The 20,855-nt window shown below is 33.5% G+C and overlaps 1 protein-coding gene across 6 annotated transcripts in view; it reads right to left on the bottom strand.

The window, feature by feature from the left end:
• LOC106478651 (CUGBP Elav-like family member 4) overlaps window positions 1-20,855 on the bottom strand; it is a 484,600-nt gene that overhangs the window by 129,966 nt on the left and 333,779 nt on the right. Inside the window, exon 1 of one of the 6 annotated variants that reach the window (XM_022382288.1) lies at window positions 15,256-15,360. The exons of the other annotated variants lie outside the window; for them this stretch is intronic. Within the exon in view, the coding sequence (XP_022237996.1) occupies window positions 15,256-15,285 (30 nt within the window). The 5' untranslated portion in view covers window positions 15,286-15,360. Of the gene's footprint in view, window positions 1-15,255; window positions 15,361-20,855 lie in introns of those variants that run through there. 6 annotated transcript variants of the gene reach the window in all.

The raw sequence follows: 20,855 nt of genomic DNA, 5'->3' as shown, positions 1-20,855 counted from the left end.
TAATAGTCGTTTTATTCTTCGGATCTACATAGTTTAACAGTCGTTTTATTCTTTGGATCTACATAGTTTAACAGTCGTTTTATTCTTTGGATCTACATAGTTTAACAGTCGTTGTATACTTTGGATCTACATAGTTTAACAGTAGTTTTATTCTTTGGATCTACATAGTTTAACAGTCGTTTTATTCTTTGGATCTACATAGTTTAACAGTCGTTGTATACTTTGGATCTACATAGTTTAACAGTCGTTGTATCCTTTGGATCTACATAGTTTAATAGTCATTTTATTCTTTGGATCTACATAGTTTAACAGTCGTTTTATACTTTGGATCTACATAGTTTAACAGTCGTTTTATACTTTGGATCTACATAGTTTAACAGTCGTTGTATACTTTGGATCAAGATAGCTTAACAATCTTTCTTTATAAATATATTTCCTCGAAAATAGTTCCGGCACGGTATTCCAGCCATAAATCTACTCGTGACGGCATTGTACTGTTGAATGGTCAGAAATCGAAAATTATTCGTGTACAAATAATTAGACGCTCATGGTGTCAAAGATCGCATGTGCGGCGACACATTATATAAATTGCAGTTAACCTTCCACATTTCATGTAAAAATATATTGTAGTTTTGTATGTATCAGTAAGAACTTTACATTTCGAATTTATACTGCAACTGATTGAAATTTATTTAAAATAAAACTAACATAAGAAATAACTGTTTCTCTTCCTACTCGCTCATCCAACCATTGCACATAAAATGTTAAAAACAATTAAGCTGAATGTTGTGTTACTCTACGATGTCAACATTACGTGAGAGAAAAAAAAGCTCGTGATTTTCTTGATAAACATTTGTGCACAACAGTAAAACATTATTACAATAATTAATTACAATAAAACTTTAAGACCTATAAATGTTTTAGAACATTTCGTTTCAACTACTTGCATTTTACGAAGTATGAACTTTTCATAGCAGCATTTTTTCACAGATAACACTATTTGTACAAGAAGAAAAAGCTATAATTTTTCCATCATTGCGTACAAATGTTTGCCTTTAAAATAGCGGATGTAAAATTGAATCTAAAGCTGTTAGCTCTAATCCTGCGTGGCATGGATTTCAACACTCCATCCTGTAGACGAACATACAGATGGCCAATCTTCCTTATAATCCGACTGTCGCTGCAGGATTTTCGGAAAGGGAGTAGAGAGTAAGTGTTTCCATGGCAACAATAAAGAATTTCAAACTTGGGGGTCTTGGGTGTGCTATTAAAGTGGCGGTAGGTGCTTAATCCTAGCTGCCCTTCTTCTAGATTATCAGTTAAAAGTTGAAAGTATATAGTCCATATTTATTTGCGTAGTTTTGAACAACAATTTAAAATGAAAAATAAATAATCGGATTTTATTACGTCCTACCTTATTTATTTACCACACTGCCTTTGATTGTACAAGACAAGACCACAACTGTAACTGTAGAAAACAATAACTTTACTATTAACCAGACACATCGAATTTAAGAACTGTTATAAATATTAGAAACTCTTTATATTGCTGTACATGTTGGCATATGGCTACAAGGACGTTTCAAGTCATAGTATTACTAGCTTTTATTTTGAATCATAATAAATATTAAATAACAGTAACAAAAATATTCATATTTGAGTCTAGTTAGACTTTAGTATAATGCAGTTGAGTGGTGGTTAATCAACCCTCTAATTGTCTGACCAACACAACGTATATATATAGTATGTAGCTCACACTCATAAAAACACACACAAAAAACCCTTATGGGTATTGAGAGAGAGAGAAGGACGGCTTGTACTTTTGGATAGCTCAGTGATAGAGCAATGGCCCTGATAGTTATAGGTTCTGGGTTCAAACCCCGCTCTCGAAATCTCTTTAACACCTATCGGTTTTCTCACTTACAACTACTAGTACCAGTACTTCAATAGTTCGCTCAGCATGCTGAGATATAGACTCAATCTAATCTGTCTTGAATATGTAAAAATCGATAAAACATGTTTTTTGAACAATAGAAACTCACTTGGAAAAAAATGTATCAAACTATCGTTACTTTCTCAAAATCATCGATCGTGCAGTATCTTGTTTATTATATTTTTGTTGATTTGTTCTGGTGATGGACTAGTTCTAAGTCACTTATTTCCGTCTCAATTCTCATTACAATAAAGTATTATTATAAGAAGACATAAATGTATACTAATCGTCTTTCATTACTATGCTAACGTAGATATAAAATTATTCACTGTACTTAAGTATCATCAATTATGATACTTAAGATAAATAAGTATTTTATTTTTTGTAAATATTTTGAGATTGTAGTACATTGCTAGGGCTTTCACTTTGAGTTTTTTTTTTTTTTGTTGAGCACAAAGCTTCACAATGGGCTATCTGTGCTGTGCCCATCACGGGTAGAGAAATCTGGTTTTTAGAGTCTGTCGACTTACCGCTGAACCACTCGGGCGTCACATTGGGAGGAAAAGCATTTAGAATGTTGTAAGATACAAAATTAATTTTTGTTTCTTTAAGGTTAAAGATAGACGAATAACAGCAAATGGTATATGATTTAAAAGCTATCAAAACATGGATGTTAGCAGAGAGAAAGTAGTCAACTATTTGGAATTAGCAAAGGTAACACTATATAAGATTGATAGAGGTTTGTTGTATCACTGAGGGCCTGATAGAAACCTGCTCAGTTGATAAACTAATACAAATCATGAGTTGAACTTTGAAAAACAGCCCAGATGAACTCGATGAACATTTCTAAGTTTTATATAACAACAAATATCTAATGAAGTTTTTATTGTTGACAAAAAGGACACTAAGTTCACGATCTCGCATCTTTTGTGATTTAAAATTTATGGGTCAAGCACTAAGAGAGTTGAAACAGTAACTATAAATCTTGCGTAATACCAAAGATTTTATAACCATTTCATGCACCTGCTCCCAGATCAGTCACTTTGAGTGGTACAGAATTGTTATGTAAGAATAATAAATCTGCTTAACAAATGAAAGATTTTTCCAAGAAGTTTTAAAATATTTGAATTTGAGCTATGTGACTTTAGGTTTAATACATATATAGGTGATCGAAACACTAAAAAATTCTAAAACTAAAATAAATTATTTTTTTAGAAAACATTTTGATATTTTACTGCAAAAACTGTCAAGAATGAGTGCTATAGTTATACTGTTGTATAAGGAATTATAACAAAAAAGTTTCATTAATTTATTCAAAGTTCTGAAGAAACCAAATTCTCACACCCAAACTCCACTATTACAAAAATCACTACATATGTAGAATAATGTATTGAAACCGATGGAATTCATAAATAATAGTATATTATTAAACATATTGCCACAAACTAGAGAAAACAAAGATCTGGTGTAGTATGCAGGAATATATAAACTTCGTGTGTAGCCTTTCAAATTAGTGGTTTACTGCCTGAATAGGAACAAAATAAAATATATAAAGATTCTCAGTACGACTATTTAGGAGTTTTGGAATAGTTTTTCAAGCAATTAAAACACCTATATAAGTAGCTAATGTCTGCAAATCTATTTAGAAAGGATAATTTAAAAGTCTCATGAGACATTGTTCTACTTGCAAACTTTTTAAAATAGGTTCCATTCTTAGGCAAATTTTAAAACATTCGAATGCCAGAGATGAGACATTTTCTTATCTAAGGCAAAAAATGCAAAACGTTTGCCTCTTAGACATAAAAAAATGTTTGCAGAAGGGCACGTAAGTGACTATAAAAACAAAATAAATAAAGGAATAATGGTTGTTTTAGTACTAAAAAAATAGGGCAAACGAAAATAGGGATAATTAAGTAAAGAAACTTTTGTTTGGAAACAGAAATGTAACGTTAGTCGGAAAGTTGCTGGCTCGCTTGAAAATAACAGATAATTAGCTTTGGGTGATTTAGTTTATTCTCTGTAACTTTACGATTCGAATTTCTCCTGTTCTTTTCCTTTTTCGACAATCTAAATAAATAAAGATTGTTAGATATTGGAAGTAGAGAGTTGATTATTACCAAACCAAATTCTAGTTTCTTGTAAAGGAGTGAAAAAAAAGGAACAAGTAATCATCAACTTTTAGTTTACATTATATGCAATATTTTACTTTCTGACATCTTCATGAATTTGTGTTTTGCTGGAAAGAATTATCACGAAATATTCGAAAGCATTCATTGATCTAACTAAATCTGTAAGTTATGTATTTTAAAACTCAAAAAGATTTGAAAAATAGTATACTTGGAATTTAAAACATAATCATGCAAGCAATTACTAGTAGTAATTATCGTATTTACTCAAGCGAGTTTGAGTAGACTCTCAAGCTCATTCAGATGCATTACAAGTTAAAAACTTGTTCATGTTTGTACACAAGTATAAACAGGAATTTGTTTTATATCTTCAACAATTTCAGAAAGGCCGCTCAAAGATGGAATTTCGTGTCATAAAAAAGCAGTAAACATAAAATAGTAACGTAAATATACTTTATGGAAAGGGTACTTGCCTTCTATAACCAATTAATTATAAAAAGCTGCTGCAAATGTAACGTTAAGCTGTATAATACCAACGCAAGTAACAATGAAGGATGAAACACATACAAAAATATGAGACAATATACACCTTTGTTAGACAGAAAAGTAGTAAGTTCTTAATATAAGACAGGTTGTTATTTAACTTGTCATTAAAAGCAATTTAATGTTTTTGTTTTTACGATATTGGCACTCTAATACAGACACATTTTTACATGTGAAACCAAAATAATTATTAAATAGTTCCAAAATGCATACTGAAAACATCAAAAACGAATCGTACATAATTTAAATAAAGGAAATGGCCAACTCTAGCTTTTTGGGTGGTAGTCCTATCAGGTTTACATTACGAGGACTAAAGTAAACTTGTAATGTTTTCCTAGGAAAGTATTTTGTGAATTATGTAAAGCTTTGGTTTAACCTGCAAGAACGACACTGTTACATAATGTAGTCAGATATTCTGTGAGGTTTTCTTATCTGACCATAAAGCGCGAACTATAAAAACATTGTTGCGCGACTTTACGGGAACATATATGCATTTCACCTTTAAATAAAACATAATGTGTAATATGAATGAAAATGCGGGAGGATATTTTTCACAAAAAAAATATGAAATAGCTGCAAACGTAACTCAGTAATCTTACTGTACAAACTATTGTTAAAACATGTAAATTGAAACCCATTAATATTAATGTATACGTCAGTAACGATGATTAAAAGCAAAATTTTAGACTTTTGTATTATAGAAACCAGCAAATAGGAAAACGAAAAAGACGCAGATGGTTTATTCCTATAAAAATGTAACAAATATTTTGAACAAAAATTACAAACAGTCGCAAACTATTGTGTTCTCTCCTTCAAATATGTTTGTTTAAGAAAGTGGCACGAAGTACAGAAAATAATAATATAAATTATTTACATCAGGCACAAAAAACAACAACAACTTAGAGTTTGGTTTCTTGTGAGTTTGTTGAATAAGTAAGAATAATCAGCGGAAGAATAAGCTATTTGTTTTTAACTTCTTTGTAATTTCTTTCAGCAGACATTCGATGGTCAATACATAAGATTTATACCGAAATCATACCGTCTTCCAACACCAAGCAGCGACAAAACAATAGTAGCTATTTGAAGAAGATACACAATACCGAAATCATACCGTCTTCCAACACCTAGCAGCGACAAAACAATAGTAGCTATTTGAAGAAGATACACAATACCGAAATCATACCGTCTTCCAACACCTAGCAGCGACAAAACAATAGTAGCTACTTGAAGAAGATACACAATACCGAAATCATACCGTCTTCCAACACTTAGCAGCAACAAAACAATAGTAGCTATCTGAAGAAGATGCACAATACTGAAAGACATACAAAACAGCGGAAGTGATAACTCTCCGAGTTAGAAATACTTACCCTCGCCTATTAATTGTTATATTAGATTGATATAACAATTGTGGCATATTCAAAGTTTTTTATACCTGACAGTATGGTGTAGTTAATATTTGGAAAACCTTAGAGAATGAGCTAACTAGTAAGATGCTAACACGCAAATCGATCGTTCAGCATACATTGTATTTTTGCCAGAACTTAAAGAATGTCATGCTGCACATCTGACACCATTACCATCAGTCTAGAAACATCACATTCCCACAGACATCTATAATGAAGATAATGATTGTAATGCTATAGTCGTGCTGTGTTACATTACTGACATAATGCAACCTAACATCACCATAATCAACAAGAAACTCCATTTAACACCCGTGTTACATTGATTGGAACCATGTGAGGAGAATGGCAGGCCACACCAAAGTTTGTCAATATATATAGTGACGAAGGCGCTAGGTATTACTGCATGAAACACTTTCATTTTCTGTCTTTTTCTTAGTATTTTTGTCTCTTACAGTTATTGACTGACAGAAATAGACGAACCTGCTTATTAGAAGTACACAAGAAAAAAAAACGGAGTTTACTGCTATTCAAGTCCTCGTTCAGTGGCTAACAACATGTGATCACAAAGCACACTTTGTAATAACATCGTGCAATCGTCTTCTTTTCTGCTTTTTTATTTATTTCTTTTTATAAATGCTCGACTTTATTGATTGACGAGACTGAGTTCCATGAGACAAACGCACGTATTTATGCAACTGAGGTAAGGTGTACATACGTATTGGACGCTGTGCTTATTTTTTTATCAAATATTTCCCTTTCATCGTCATTATTAATGCAAAGAACCTGAGATTGACGTATTTATTCAACAGTATTCTTAATTTTTGTATGTTGACAGACTCATGAACGATCACCATCTTTTCTCCCACTGAATCTATTGATGTAAAGAAAACTAGGCCTCAAGAGAGGAGAGAAACTAATCGAGATTTATTCAAGCTATATGATATAAGGCGGATACAGTGGAGAAAATATACAAAACTCACAAACTGATGAATGGTTAAATCTAACATTTTGAATGTACGCGGAATATCGAATTCGCCCCTCAGTTTTTATACATACATTTCCATGAAAATCTTGAGCAGAATTAGTTTTTTCTTTCTGGATTACAATAGTTCTCTGGTTGAATTTGGAGTACAAATAGCAGAAAAATGCGCCTTAGAAAATTCAAAGAGGGAAAAACAAAACAAATTATATTTCAGAGTTCGATAGAATGTGTATAATAGGAACGAAGCTAATGAAAACTTCCTTACACATGGGACGATAAATAAGTATTCTTCTTAATACTGAGTTTATGTGACAAAGATAATTGAAAAGCGATTTCGTATTTTCCACCTTTTTATGAGTGGATTGTGATCTAGTGTTAGCGTTTGGGACTACGCACATGAAGGTCCATGGTTTGCGCGACGATACTGATGAAGACGACCCGCGCTTTCAGTGTTAAAAGAGTGACAGTTAATCCCATTATTATTATTGGCTCGGCATGGCCAGGTGGTTAGTGCGCTCGACTCACAATCTGAAGGTCGCGGGTTCGAATCCCCGTCTCACCAAACATGCTCGCCCTTTCAGCCGTGGAGGCGTTATAATGTGACGGTTAATCCCACTATTCGTTGGTAAAAAAGTAGCCCAAGAGTTGGCGGTGGGTGGTGATGACTAGCTGCCTTCCCTCTAGTCTTACACTGCTAAATTAGGGACGGCTAGCGCAGATAGCCCTCGTGTAGCTTTGCGCGAAATTTATAATAAACCAACCTAATCCCATTATTCGATTCAAAGATGAACTAAGTCCTTATAGCGGTAGGTGATGCTGATTGGCTACCCTAGTCAATAGTTTTGAACTATTGTACCCGAACTATATGGATTTCTGACATGGATATTTAGCCCAAGTGCCTATTAGGGGTCGTTCATGTTAGGATATACTAGTGTCAGTATTTCTCTCACGATATTAATCAAAATGTCTTCATCCATTTTTTCAAAAAATACTTTGATGCGGTTCACTCGTTAGTTTACACGAAATCTATGCACACTCTTCGCTGGGAGTGACATGACGCTCGTGTAACAACTCGCCGTCCTATCATCACTCAAACGATCATTCGTACATATGTTTTAAATTAACGATAAAAATGACCTTATATAAACTAAAACTAAACTTTTTTTCCTGTTAAATACCAAATGTATGATGAAAACACGTAAATACTGCCAGGGTTTCGTTAAGAACGGTGTAATTGTTATACGAGTGTCCGCGAAGAGTTTTTATTGATTCAGTGTAAATTAATGCGCTGAACTGCACCCGAGTTTTTTGTATATAAACGTATATATATATATATAAGGGCGAGGAGCTCGAATAATCACGATACATAACTAACAACACCTGAAGTTGAGTATTACAAATATCACAGTACAAAACTTAACACAATTTTTGGCACCTGTCGTGCATCCTGCTTCTGTGGAAGCTTGGCGTGTGTGTACTATGTAGAAGCTATGCACGTGCTTCCTGCTTCTGTGGAAGCTTGGCGTGTGTATGCTGTCTTTGTAGACGTTTGACACATGTATGGTATTGCTGTAGAAGCTTGACACATGTATGGTATTTCTGTAGAAGCTTGACACATGTATGGTATTTCCGTAGAAGCTTGACACATGTATGGTATTTCTGTAGACGTTTGACACATGTATGGTATTTCTGTAGAAGCTTGACACATGTATGGTATTTCTGTAGAATCTTGACACATGTATACTGGTTCTGTAGAATCTTGACACATGTATACTGGTCCTGTAGAAGCTTGACACATGTATGGTATTTCTGTAGACGTTTGACACATGCATGCTGGTTCTGTAGTTTGGTGTTTATGATACACTTAGTATTTTTTCAGGACAGGAGAGAAGGTACTTTAGTTACGATTGTTAGAAGCTTAAAGAGACATTCTGCAACCATAAATATTTGATACATCAATTTCTCGATCGCCCAATTCTCCATAGCGAAAAATACCAGACACGTCCAATATTTCAGAAATCTAATAATCATGATTAAAGATTTACGTTTGTCTGTTCTACGTGCAGTATCATTTTAGTCAGTTGTTCGTCGAAATATGACTTTTTAATGAGCACAATACATACATGATAGACGTGTTAACTTATAAAGTAACTGCTAGTCATGATAAAGACACAACATAAACTTTGTTTTACGGCACAAGTACCTACTCTTCCTCTCATTTTCCAAACATAAGAGCTACCACAATTATGTCAAAAAGTTTAAGAAAATTTCTGTATATTGCCCTATTTGTTGTCAGAAGATTTCAAACATCCGTCCTTATTACTTAAACGGATGTTATACTACCTACATACTTATTGTCAGTTTATCTCTCTGATTATCGTAATATCACTCTGTTCATTTCATATTTTAGTTAAAATTGAATTCTATATATCATTTGGTTTCATCCAACTAGCATCATCTTTGTTTTCTAGACATAGTTTTTGCATCACCAAGTCGATATGAGAATAATATATCATACTCTTTGCTATGAATCGAACCGTAGTTTCGAGTTAATTTTAATAAACAGAGTTTTAAGAATTATTAAATTTAGTCGTCAATACCAATTATTTGATTAAGGGGTTTATATATATATATATATAACGTGCTTCTTCTCAAATAATTTGAAATATCATCTTGTAATTACGAAAATCCTTTTAAATATAATTATTAAGAATAGTTCTAATACTTTTAAATTATTGAGAAGAGGTTTAAATTTAGTTGATCGCTTTAGGTAGAATAGGGAAGGCATTTTATGAACTAACTGATCGGTGTGAAGATGGTTTAAATATAAACTTATTATTATAAAAGTAATTTTCAAAATCACCAGTTAAATCGCTGTCATGATTTTAGACCATATGATCATTTAAGTTTAATTAGTAATTAGCAATTGTTTATAATTAGGTACTAATTACTAATGAGTCTTATACTATGCTTCAGCTGTTTATCTGCTTCTGTTTCATGGAAGTCCTCAGAAGAACTATTTCTATGTTGGAAGCGATCGGGTGTCAATCTTGGGCATTCTTAATGGAAGACACGTGCGTTGTCCATTCAACTTGGGTCTCTCCCACTAAGTCGTTGAATGCTTTACAAAATTGGTATCCAGGTTTTTCTTACTTCTATGTTAGGTTGACTGAGGTTCTTATCAATTAGGTGCATGAAAAGGGCTTCTTTTATCTTTCTTTTTATCATGTATGGTACATATATTATTTTAGTATTATTCCAATTTCCGTTTAATCTTCCTCTCTAACATGATGTCCTATTGCAAGTGGATCGGTATCACTGAATCTTATCTGTCTATTATGTTCTTGAACCGTATTATTTTGTGGATACTGTTCTAACTTTGTGTTGTTCACATATATTCTTTATGTTTTCAGAGATAACTCTGACACATAGGAATATGGTTGTATGGCTGTATGTATGCAACTTTTTCATCACACGATACAGCTCACAACAAACACCCATTCGTTGACGTGATAGTTACCGAGACACATAAGTCATATGCCACAGGATTTTACAGGAAACCCAAAAATACGGGTAAATACCTGAAGTATAAGTAAACCATCCTAACAGAATAAAGATAAGCATCATAAACTATAGAATGAACAAGATTTTCAATACCGTAGAAGTTAACAGGTGAAAGAAAAACACATCACAAAACCCTCCTTAACAATGGGTATCCGGAACACTTGATGAGGAAGATAAACACAGGGAATAAAGAGGGGTGATTTCAGGTGGTTCATGAATTCTGCAATATTGTGTATTCATATAACGATTGTTTGTTTTTTTGAATTTTGCACAAATCTACACGAGGGCTATCTGCGCTAGCCGTCCCTAATTTAGCAGTGTAAGACTAGAGGAAAGGCAGCTAGTCATCACCACCTACCGCCAACTCTTGGGCTACTTTTTTACCAACGAATAATTGGATTGACCGTCACATTATAACGCCCCCACGGCTGAAAAGCTGAGCTTGTTTGGTGTGACGGGGGAGCGTAGAGTTGGAGTTCTGAGAGTGTTAACTTTGAAATGATCCAAGTAAAGATTAGAACTGATGATAGTGGTGAGCCTATAACTAGGCTTTTTCTTGTTGGTGGCATTTATCTTTTTGTTAAAAGTAAGTTGGGTTACTAAAAAATAATTACATTTAGGTAATTGCAAAGGCTAATAATTATAACAACGATTGATATCTGATTGCCACAACCTTACTGTAAGTACTTTATGTTATAAATAAGTAGTAGTTATTTGAAACAAATTTTAACCTTGATTTGATTATTTCTTGAAATTTTAAAAGCCACCACTCGGCTATTAATATAGCTGTAAATATTATGAATATTTAGTAGTAGTATTTAACAAGTTTTTATATAACTAGTTTGAAATTATATGTCATTGTATTATGAATACAGTTTGATTTAAGTTCCATAAAGTTATACAATGATTAACTCGCGCGGAGCCTGGTTGAAATGAAAAACTTTAAATATATGTTAGACTGGGAATTTTTAATAAACATCTGTTTTTACGAAAGCTATCTCAATTATTATCTTACTCCTAATAGCTGTTTCTAAGCTGCTTTTATGACATAAAGATAGTTATTTTAATGTTATCTGGTCGTGAACAAGTGGTGCTTTACATATCTTTCGTCTTCTATGGGAATAACTAAATCATTTTGTTTGTAGTTAACGTATAATCTCAATACTAATTCTGCTTACTATTCTATTTTAATTTATGCAGCAAAACAGAGAACTGAGTTAAAATACTCAAACAATCAATTTTTTTTAGCAAACAATTAAAAACCTTTATTCTAAGACAGATCAACATCCTTAAAACAGACACTCAACATGTTTTGATGTCGAATTCGAATCACGCCATCCTCAGGAGTGTGAAAATAAAATCTGTGCACATCATGTATATACATATAAACAGAGAGCCATTGGTCATGTGACTACTTAGTTTACATATTGAATTTAAAAAGGTTACGCCATCTACATATTTTCCGACTTTCCAATCCTTCATCCTTATCTAAGATATGATTATTATTTTTAATATGTTTAATTATTTCTATAGTTTCTCTGATATTTCTAGCCGCCATATCATTCGGTTCAGCCAGTTATTTTCCTACTGAATGACATGACCAGAATGACTTGCATGTTCACTTTTGTTTTTAACATTTCTCTAATGCTAAGTCTTATATTTCTTCTAGTTTGACCAGTATATACACAAACACATTCACATTCAACATTATAAATAACCGTTTTCTTTATCAGATTAAGTGCATTTTTAGCTTTATTTAATATTTGATGACTTTTATTCAATGGTTTATAAATCAGAAAAATAATTGTGTTTTATTTTGAATTTTCTAAAAATCTGACATGACAAACCTTGGTAAAAATGGAAGAAACTTAACCTGTTAATAAAAGAACTGATTTGTTCTAAAATAATCCGAATAACCGTTGTAATGGTAATACAAAAGTAAATTTATGTATTTGAGAAAGCTAGTGTTTAACCTCATGAATATTTAGGTTTCTTGTATAATATATATATAGGAAGACGGGTCTGGAATAACACGACCACTCCTGTGCAGTTATTACGACATTTTTCATAGAACGCTCTAAGCGATTTCATTGATTTCATTTTTCAATGTCACCTAGATTTGCTAGAGTTCATATTTCTTCTAATGGAAAGAGATTAATAAAGCCATCACTGGATACGAATACAACATAATAAAACACGATAGTAATTATCTACTGTATGCCCGGCATGGCCAGGTGGATAAGGCGCTCGACTCACAATCTGAGGGTCGCGGGTTCGAATCCGCATCCCACCAAACATGCTCGCCCTTTCAGCCGTGGGGGCTGAAATCCCACTATTCGTTGGTAAAAGAGTAGCCCAAGAGTTGGCTGTGGGTGGTGATGACTAGCTGCCTTCCCTCTTGTCTTACACTGCTAAATTAGGGACGGCTAGCGCAGATAGCCCTCGTGTAGCTTTGCGCGAAATTCCAAAAAACAAACAATCTACTGTATATTTTGTATAGAAAATTCTTGATGCACTGTTTGATAGAATTAACCCAGAGTCTGTATTTGCTACCGGTAGCCAGTTGCAATCAATATGCCAAGACAAAAAAAGAGTCACAGCCTTTTCAAGAATAATTTTTTGGGTGCTGCACCGATTGATATTTTTTCACCCCGTGTTCCTATACCAAACTCCACAGTGGCTAATGTCTTGAATAACTGTAAGAATCACTGGAGGTACTAAAGTGGGCAGTATATATATATAGGTCTAGCCGTCCACATTTAACCACTCCTCAGTTCATGAAAACTTTGAAGGGTGTTGTATTCGTAAATCGCTGAACAGAGTAATGAATGCAATCCATTAGCTCTTATGGTGCTTTGGACGTCGAAATTCGAGTGACAAACAATTGAAAACCATCAAATGGATCGACGAATCCCCCTATTTGTTGTTTACATCAGATGGACAGTTTGTTTTGGGTGTTTGATGGTAACTTTAAGGAAGCTTTAGTTATGACCATGTTGTTCCAGTCGTGTTTTGGCTAGTTTATGTTTGGATCTTTGTAATGTTTTGTATTATTGTGACGTTGTGAATAATACTGCATTGTACAGATTTATGGAGCTATAAGGAGAGGTGTAACAGTCTATTCCGCCAGAAGTGTACCAAGGTGGTGGTAAGTATTGGATACAGAGGTGTGACAGTCTATTCCACCAGAAGTGTACCAAAGTGGTGGTAAGTATTGGATACAGAGGTGTGACAGTCTATTCCACCAGAAGTGTACCAAGGTGGTAGTAAGTATTGGATACAGAGTTGTGACAGTCTATTCCACCAGAAGTGTACCAAGGTGGTAGTAAGTATTGTATACAGAGGTGTGACGGTACCAGATGTGTACCAAGGTGGTGGTAAGTATTGGATACAGAGGTGTGACGGTACCAGATGTGTACCAAGGTGGTGGTAAGTATTGGATACAGAGGTGTGACGGTACCAGATGTGTACCAAGGTGGTGGTAAGTATTGGATACAGAGGTGTGATGATCTATTCCACCAGAAGTGTACCAAGGTGGTGGTAAGTATTGGATACAGAGGTGTGACAGTTTATTCCACCAGAAGTGTACCAAGGTGGTGGTAAGTATTGGATACAGAGGTGTGACAAGTAAACTATGATTAATAACCAAACATTATCCCTTCTTCCAATAACAAGGTCATCAGTAACGAAACACAGCATACACACTTTACACTTACCGTTCTAAGAGCATAACTGTTAGTGTACTTTACACACTTTAAAAAATAATGTTAACCCTAAAAATAGATTTATGTCAAGTAGAGTGGACTAGAAGCTCATAAAAAAAGAGAAAAAGTGTAAACACAGCAGATGATGTACATTATTGTCTCCTATAAGAACACTTAGTACATGATAGTAAATGTACATCACCAAACGAGTGCCAATAATCTTGAAAACTTTCAATAAGATTAATGATATCATCACAACTGATGGCAAGTGACAACGTGAACAAATCAACGAGGGTAATTTCTGTCTCTGGTCTTCTAAAAAAAAAAAATCTGTTCCTCAAATAGGGGACGAGGGTACTATTATTATGCTATAGCTCTCGATTAACCACAAAATCATATTACTGTCACCATTCTGTTATTTCTCCTAAAATAATTGTATAAATATGCCGAGTTTTCCTTATCCTTGTTCAAAGATAGACACCGTGAGTTAAATCAACTTACTCACTATTGAATAAGCAAGTCACGAAATTTGCAACGTTTAATTGACATGTTTGTTATAACTACGTCTTAACGAAACTGTTACCTGCCAGCAGATGAGAAGGCAGCCTGTTGTTAAAGGGGTTAAAGGTGCACACTGTATAGACCACTGTATTTTTATTGATGGAAATCGCCACAGTTATCTTAATATGTAAAATGAATAGTGAAGCATCTTTAAGTAGATTTTTCCCGAAAGGTTATTCAGCCGAAATCTGAAGGTTAATGATATTAATTATTAATAGTAAACACGGGTTATGTTCACAACATTTTAGCTTTTAAGCCGGCCCAAGATTGATAGTTCTAGAAAGTCAAAAGTCACAACTCACTGTCTTATTATAGCAATTGTTTATACCTGTACAAAATTACGAAAAATTAACTTAATTCTAACTTATTCCTACTTTGCGATCTAAGAAAGCGTACATCACAAGGCATTATGAAATGAAACGCATAGACTTACGCAAGGCTTTGCAGGCAAGACGAGTGCCATGAGTGGAACAACCTTTCACGAGGTGTCACCAGAAGTAGCAGCAGCAAATTTGCAACAAGAAACCTTCTTCTGACAACCGCGTTATCCAACTGCCTACACGCTTCAAAGACAGAGATCCTCATCGTAACCGCGCAAGTCACGTGATATTAGTTTCCATGGTTACCGAATCTTTATGAGTTAATAGTCGGTTCAGTTGTCTCATACCTGCAGATGATGAATTCCAAGCTTTTAAACGGTAAGTCATACACTGTACTTAGAGCCCACTTAGACTGTGACCCAGGGAGGAGTTTATTAGAGGTAGAGTATTAGAAGCAAGATGAAAGTGCAAAATTAAACGTTAGTAATAAGTCTCAATTTGTAATTTTAAAGGTTTAGTAGGATTAATCAGTTTGGTTCAAGAGCTGATGTTGGTGAAAATCATGTGCTAAAAGTATAGGATTGTTATATTATGTTAAAACATTATATGTTATAGGCTCTAACAAGCAGAACATATATATGTGTGTGTACTTCATTATATATTTAATATATATGTAGAGAAGCAGGGAGAAGAAGAAAAATAAAATTACGTACCGAACTGTTCCACCAATTTACTTTTAACTATAGAAGCATTACAAATTTATTGCCCCCCCCCCCAATGGCACAGTAGTATGTCAGCGGACTTACAACACTAGAAACCGGGTTTCTATACCCGTGGTGGGTAGAGCACACATAGCTCATTGTGTGACTTTATGCTTAACTACAAACTAACAAATTAAATATTTTTCATATTTATTCAGTCCTCTTAATTGTTTGTTCATTTATGGTTACATAATGGGCTGTCTGACCCCCCACGGGTATCGGAACCCGGTTTCTAGCGTTGTAAGTCCGTAGACATACCGCTGTGCCACTGGGGGGCCATCTTAATTAATCTACGTTTAAAATATATCGGGGGAGATACTTGATTTCACTACAAAAAGTCTACGTAATCAAAAATGTAGCAGGATATGGTCTAATTTTGACTTGTACGAACCTACTTAGTCCTATTTATATTGATAGAACATTATGGAACTCAGAATCATATTCAACAGATGCATATTTTTATGCCTGACACTTAAACTGTGGTAAGATGTAGTAAAGTCCGTTTTTTCACAAATGACGTAGGTTTTTATTTAATGATTTATATGAACAATTTCCTTTTGTTCTTGATACGGGTTTAACAGAAACTCGAGTCACTTCCAACTATGACTTTTGTAATTCATTAAAGAAAGTAATTAAGAATCTTACAGTTTGTTATGCTGTTCCTATGATAGTGATAATACGGTCGTTGAAGAGTTAGACCGAGAAAAACATTGTTATCAAGTTGCTTTTGGTACTGTTAGAACCGAAATGTCGATCTCTGTAGCATATCTAAAATCCACAAAACTTCTCTTAGGCATTAAGGTTTAAATTAAAGCACACGTGTTGAAGGTTTTTTTTTTCATTATTTAAATTCCTATTGCAAGCATTAAAATGGCTTTATGATTTTAAGACTAGTTTATACTACAATATTTCTACTGTGTAGTTCGTTACAAGCAAGTTTCTTTGACTATGTTATGCTTCGAAATTAACCATGGTCATTCTACTTGCTGCCAAAAAGAGGAAAATGCTTCCGGAAGATGAATTATTTTTTCAAAAATAAGTTTAGCTATGTGATCCAACAAGGATATAAGTAGCCTTTAAAATTGATACAAGACCAACCTTATTTTTAGTTATTTCAATAAAAGCTATGCAAAGCCAGCGCCATTTCTTTTTCCTCTTTTTATTTGTCAAAATTATCACCGATTCCCTCGGAACCACGAAGATGAAAAACGTTTCACTACCTGTAGTTTTTCTATTTTACAATTTGTTTTTCATTGATTTCGCAGCTTATCTACCATTATTTTTTCGAGAAATTTCGAAAAGGAAGGTTGACAAGTTTCCAAATAAATTCAATTTATTTTCACACTTTCAACACAATTCATGATTTCAGACTTAACAGATGAAAGATGCGAGAAAGGTTTTTAAATATAGAAGTATTTCCAAAAGCGGATTTCAACGACCATACTATACGACAACGACAGAGTCTTAATGTAAGATCAGTTTTTAAACGACGTGTTGTTGTTTAAAATATTAAAACACATAATAGTCTATTACATATGTTCTTGAACTAAAAACAAACAAACACTGCTTTTGATATAGCGTGTAATTGCTTTTTTTTTTTTAGTTTGAACGCACTTTATGCGGCACATGGGCTAAACAGCCATGTCAGAGCTTCCAAGGCTCATACAAATTCATCTCTAAATTACATTTGTTGACGAGAGTGAGAGCAGCGAATTATCAGCACCAGCCACATACACGGCTACTCTTAAATGAATATCAGGAATTACTGGCCCGAGATGGCCAGGTGGTTAAGGCGCTCGACTCGCAATCTGAGGGTCGCGTGTTCGAATCCCCGTCACACCAAACATGCTCGCCCTTTCAGCCGTGGGGGCATTATAATGTGACGGTCAATCCCACTAGTCGTTGGTAAAAGAGTAGCACAAGAGTTGGCGGTGGGTGGTGATGACTAGTTGCCTTCCCTCTAGTCTTATACTGCTAAATTAGGGACGGCTAGCGCAGATATCTCTCGTGTAGCTTTGCGCGAAATTCAAAAACAAACAAACAAACACGAATTACTGTTACATTTATAACTTGCCCACAGTTTGAAATGCAGAGCCTGTTCAATGACATATTGTGGCTCGAACCATCGATCTTTAGGTTCGCAGCATAGAAAGCTAACCACTAAGTCAAGACAGATTAGTAATAGAGCTAAATAAACAAGCTAATTTACTAAGATATTATACAAAATTTATAATAATATTTGAATAGCGTTTTCATAGTTAGAAATGACACTTAGAATATGATTTTCTCAAGATAAATAAACATGGTAAAGGAATTAAAAACATATAAATATAAATAAAATATATATATGTAAAAGTCTGCTAGCTATACAAAGTCCATAATATTTTTACTTTTTTGTATAGATTTAAGCATTATTTTTATCCATAATATAGATAAGAAAAGAACAAGATAAACTTTAACAGATTTCCGGTAGTAATGTAGGTAATGATTACACATTTAAGTCTTAGTTTGTTAGTACGCTTTGGTTTAGAAGGCTTGCGTCACAACTGAATTAATGATGAATTATTATTGTATTAAGAATTATAGTGTAAAACACTCAAAAGACTTTATAAGCTACTTATATATATTGAATTAGTTCGTTAGATGTGTAAGTTAATCATCAACGATCTTTTTCGGTAATTCCAATAACACCTTAGATGATTTTAGGTTAGCTATGCTACTCGTCAGAATAGAAAAAATAAATTTTATAAGTGATTTCCAATTATTGAATTTAAATACATTCCTGTCAATAATTACCTATTTTATGTAAAATAATAATGTCTTGAAATGAATATTATAATTTAATTCATGTGTATTTTACATTTATTTCATAATAATGAAAAAAAAAATCATACCCAATTTCTCACAGCACCTAACCACAACAACTGATTGCCTTCCAATGGTATTGTGTAAGATTTACTCAGTAACTATGCTAGGATATAACTATTTCGCGATTTAAACAAAAAATAATGAAGCTATTAAATTACTAGTCGTTACACATTTCGAACTGATAGAATAGAGAAAAGGCACCTACATAATAGCACTCATTGCCACCTCTTGGGCTGCTCTAATCGAATAGTGAAATTTTACTGTCACGCTTAAATTGCATCTAATGTTATAAAGTCGGAGTGCGAATTTTTTGTGACAACGGGACGCGAGCCATATACACTCCGATGCACAGCTCGGCATGATAGCCTTTAGTACACACCCGGCACAAAATATTATGAAAAAGACAGAAAACATCTAAGAAAAGTCATAGGTTATTGTTCAAAAAGTATATTCTGTACATTTTTCATATTTGAAATAGTCTTGTTTTTCTATTATGTAAATAATTTGTATGGATTTTACTCAAGGAAATAGGTTTATTCGTTACAGATAATACTGGCTTTTGTCTGGTTGTTCTTGAGCGCAAAGTTATACAATGGGCTATTTATGCTGTACCCACCATGGGTATCGAAACCCGCTTTATAGCGTAATAAGTCGTTAGACTTACCGCCGAGCCACTGTGGGTAGAAATAACAGTGTAAAAAAATATTAAATATATTACTGTATAATTCCTGTCTGTAATTAACTGATAAAAGCATGAAAAAAGCAACTATCACATTTTAGTTTTTAAATTAATTTTCACATCTCCAATAATTATCATTATTGAATTTTGGACATGACTACCTTTTTTAATTTCTCACTCTTACGTCACAACAATAATGTGTCATCAATTCCCGCTAATATTGTACTTTAGTACCAGAAGCATTACAGACAACTCAAGTAAAATGCAAAACCGACCACTGAACGAAAAAAAAACATAAAACGTAGCATACTTTAGTTTAAAATGATTGATTACCATAATTATTATCACAACTTCTTAGGCGATAATAAATGACAGCCAAATTGGTTTAACAAGTAACACCATGAACGGACATAGCGCGTGAAACTAATTATTAAAGTAGCTCCGTTTTTTGTCTATTTCCTCCTCATATTTTAGTAATTATACAGAACTCATTTTACATAAACTGTAATATGTATACATTCGGTTAAATGATATTTATATCATACTTTGAGAAATTGCATATTTTAGTAATTATAGAAAACTCATTTTACATAAACTGTCATATGTATACATCCGGTTTAATGATATTTATACCACACTCCGAGAAATTGCGCTTAAAAAATAACATTTTTTTATTAAATGTGATTATAGTCTTTATAAAGGTAATATTCTTGTGTATAGGAGACCTTACAAGAAATGTTTTCAATAAGAAATTTAATTTATCTGTACTGGATAATAAGTAATGGTAATGTATAAGAACTTATACAACTAATGTGACGGATTTATTATTTTATATATATTTTAATATCGACGTTTGTTTAGATTAAATTTATATTTATAAACATACATAACGTATACTGTTAAATATATATTGTGAAACTTCTGCCTATTCTCTAAAGTTGTAGAAGATTCTCGAGTGTAAGAATCAACAAAATATGTATCTACGTAAGCGCTTAATGTAGCTTTGTATTGTTACTAGTCTGAATTGTCCAGAAACTCTCCACACGCGCCTATAAATATAACCAAAGCGACGCGCCAAAAAAGACTATCTATTATTAGTTTGCTAGAGTCAGCGTGCTATAAACTTTAGAAGCTATAAATATGATAGTTATAACGCTTATCAATCGGAAAACTTCAGATATTTGACCAGGAACCTTTACAAAGTTCGAACATTACAAATCATTTAACTTCAGTGGATTCTCATCGAACATTAATACTTTAACAAAAACATTATACAACTTCATCGTGGAAAAACACGGCGTCTGTGACTGGTGAATAACGAAGGACAAAGCAAGCTAGCTCCCAGTTAAGCGAATTGTACCTACGTCAACTCATTTCGTAATTAACTCGCTCATAATGAACCCTC

This window comes from Limulus polyphemus, unplaced genomic scaffold (assembly GCF_000517525.1).
Source record: "Limulus polyphemus unplaced genomic scaffold, Limulus_polyphemus-2.1.2 Scaffold238, whole genome shotgun sequence".
Classification (NCBI taxonomy): domain Eukaryota; kingdom Metazoa; phylum Arthropoda; class Merostomata; order Xiphosura; family Limulidae; genus Limulus; species Limulus polyphemus.
Note: the sequence above shows the minus strand (reverse complement) of the source record. Positions and strands in the feature narration are given on the sequence as shown.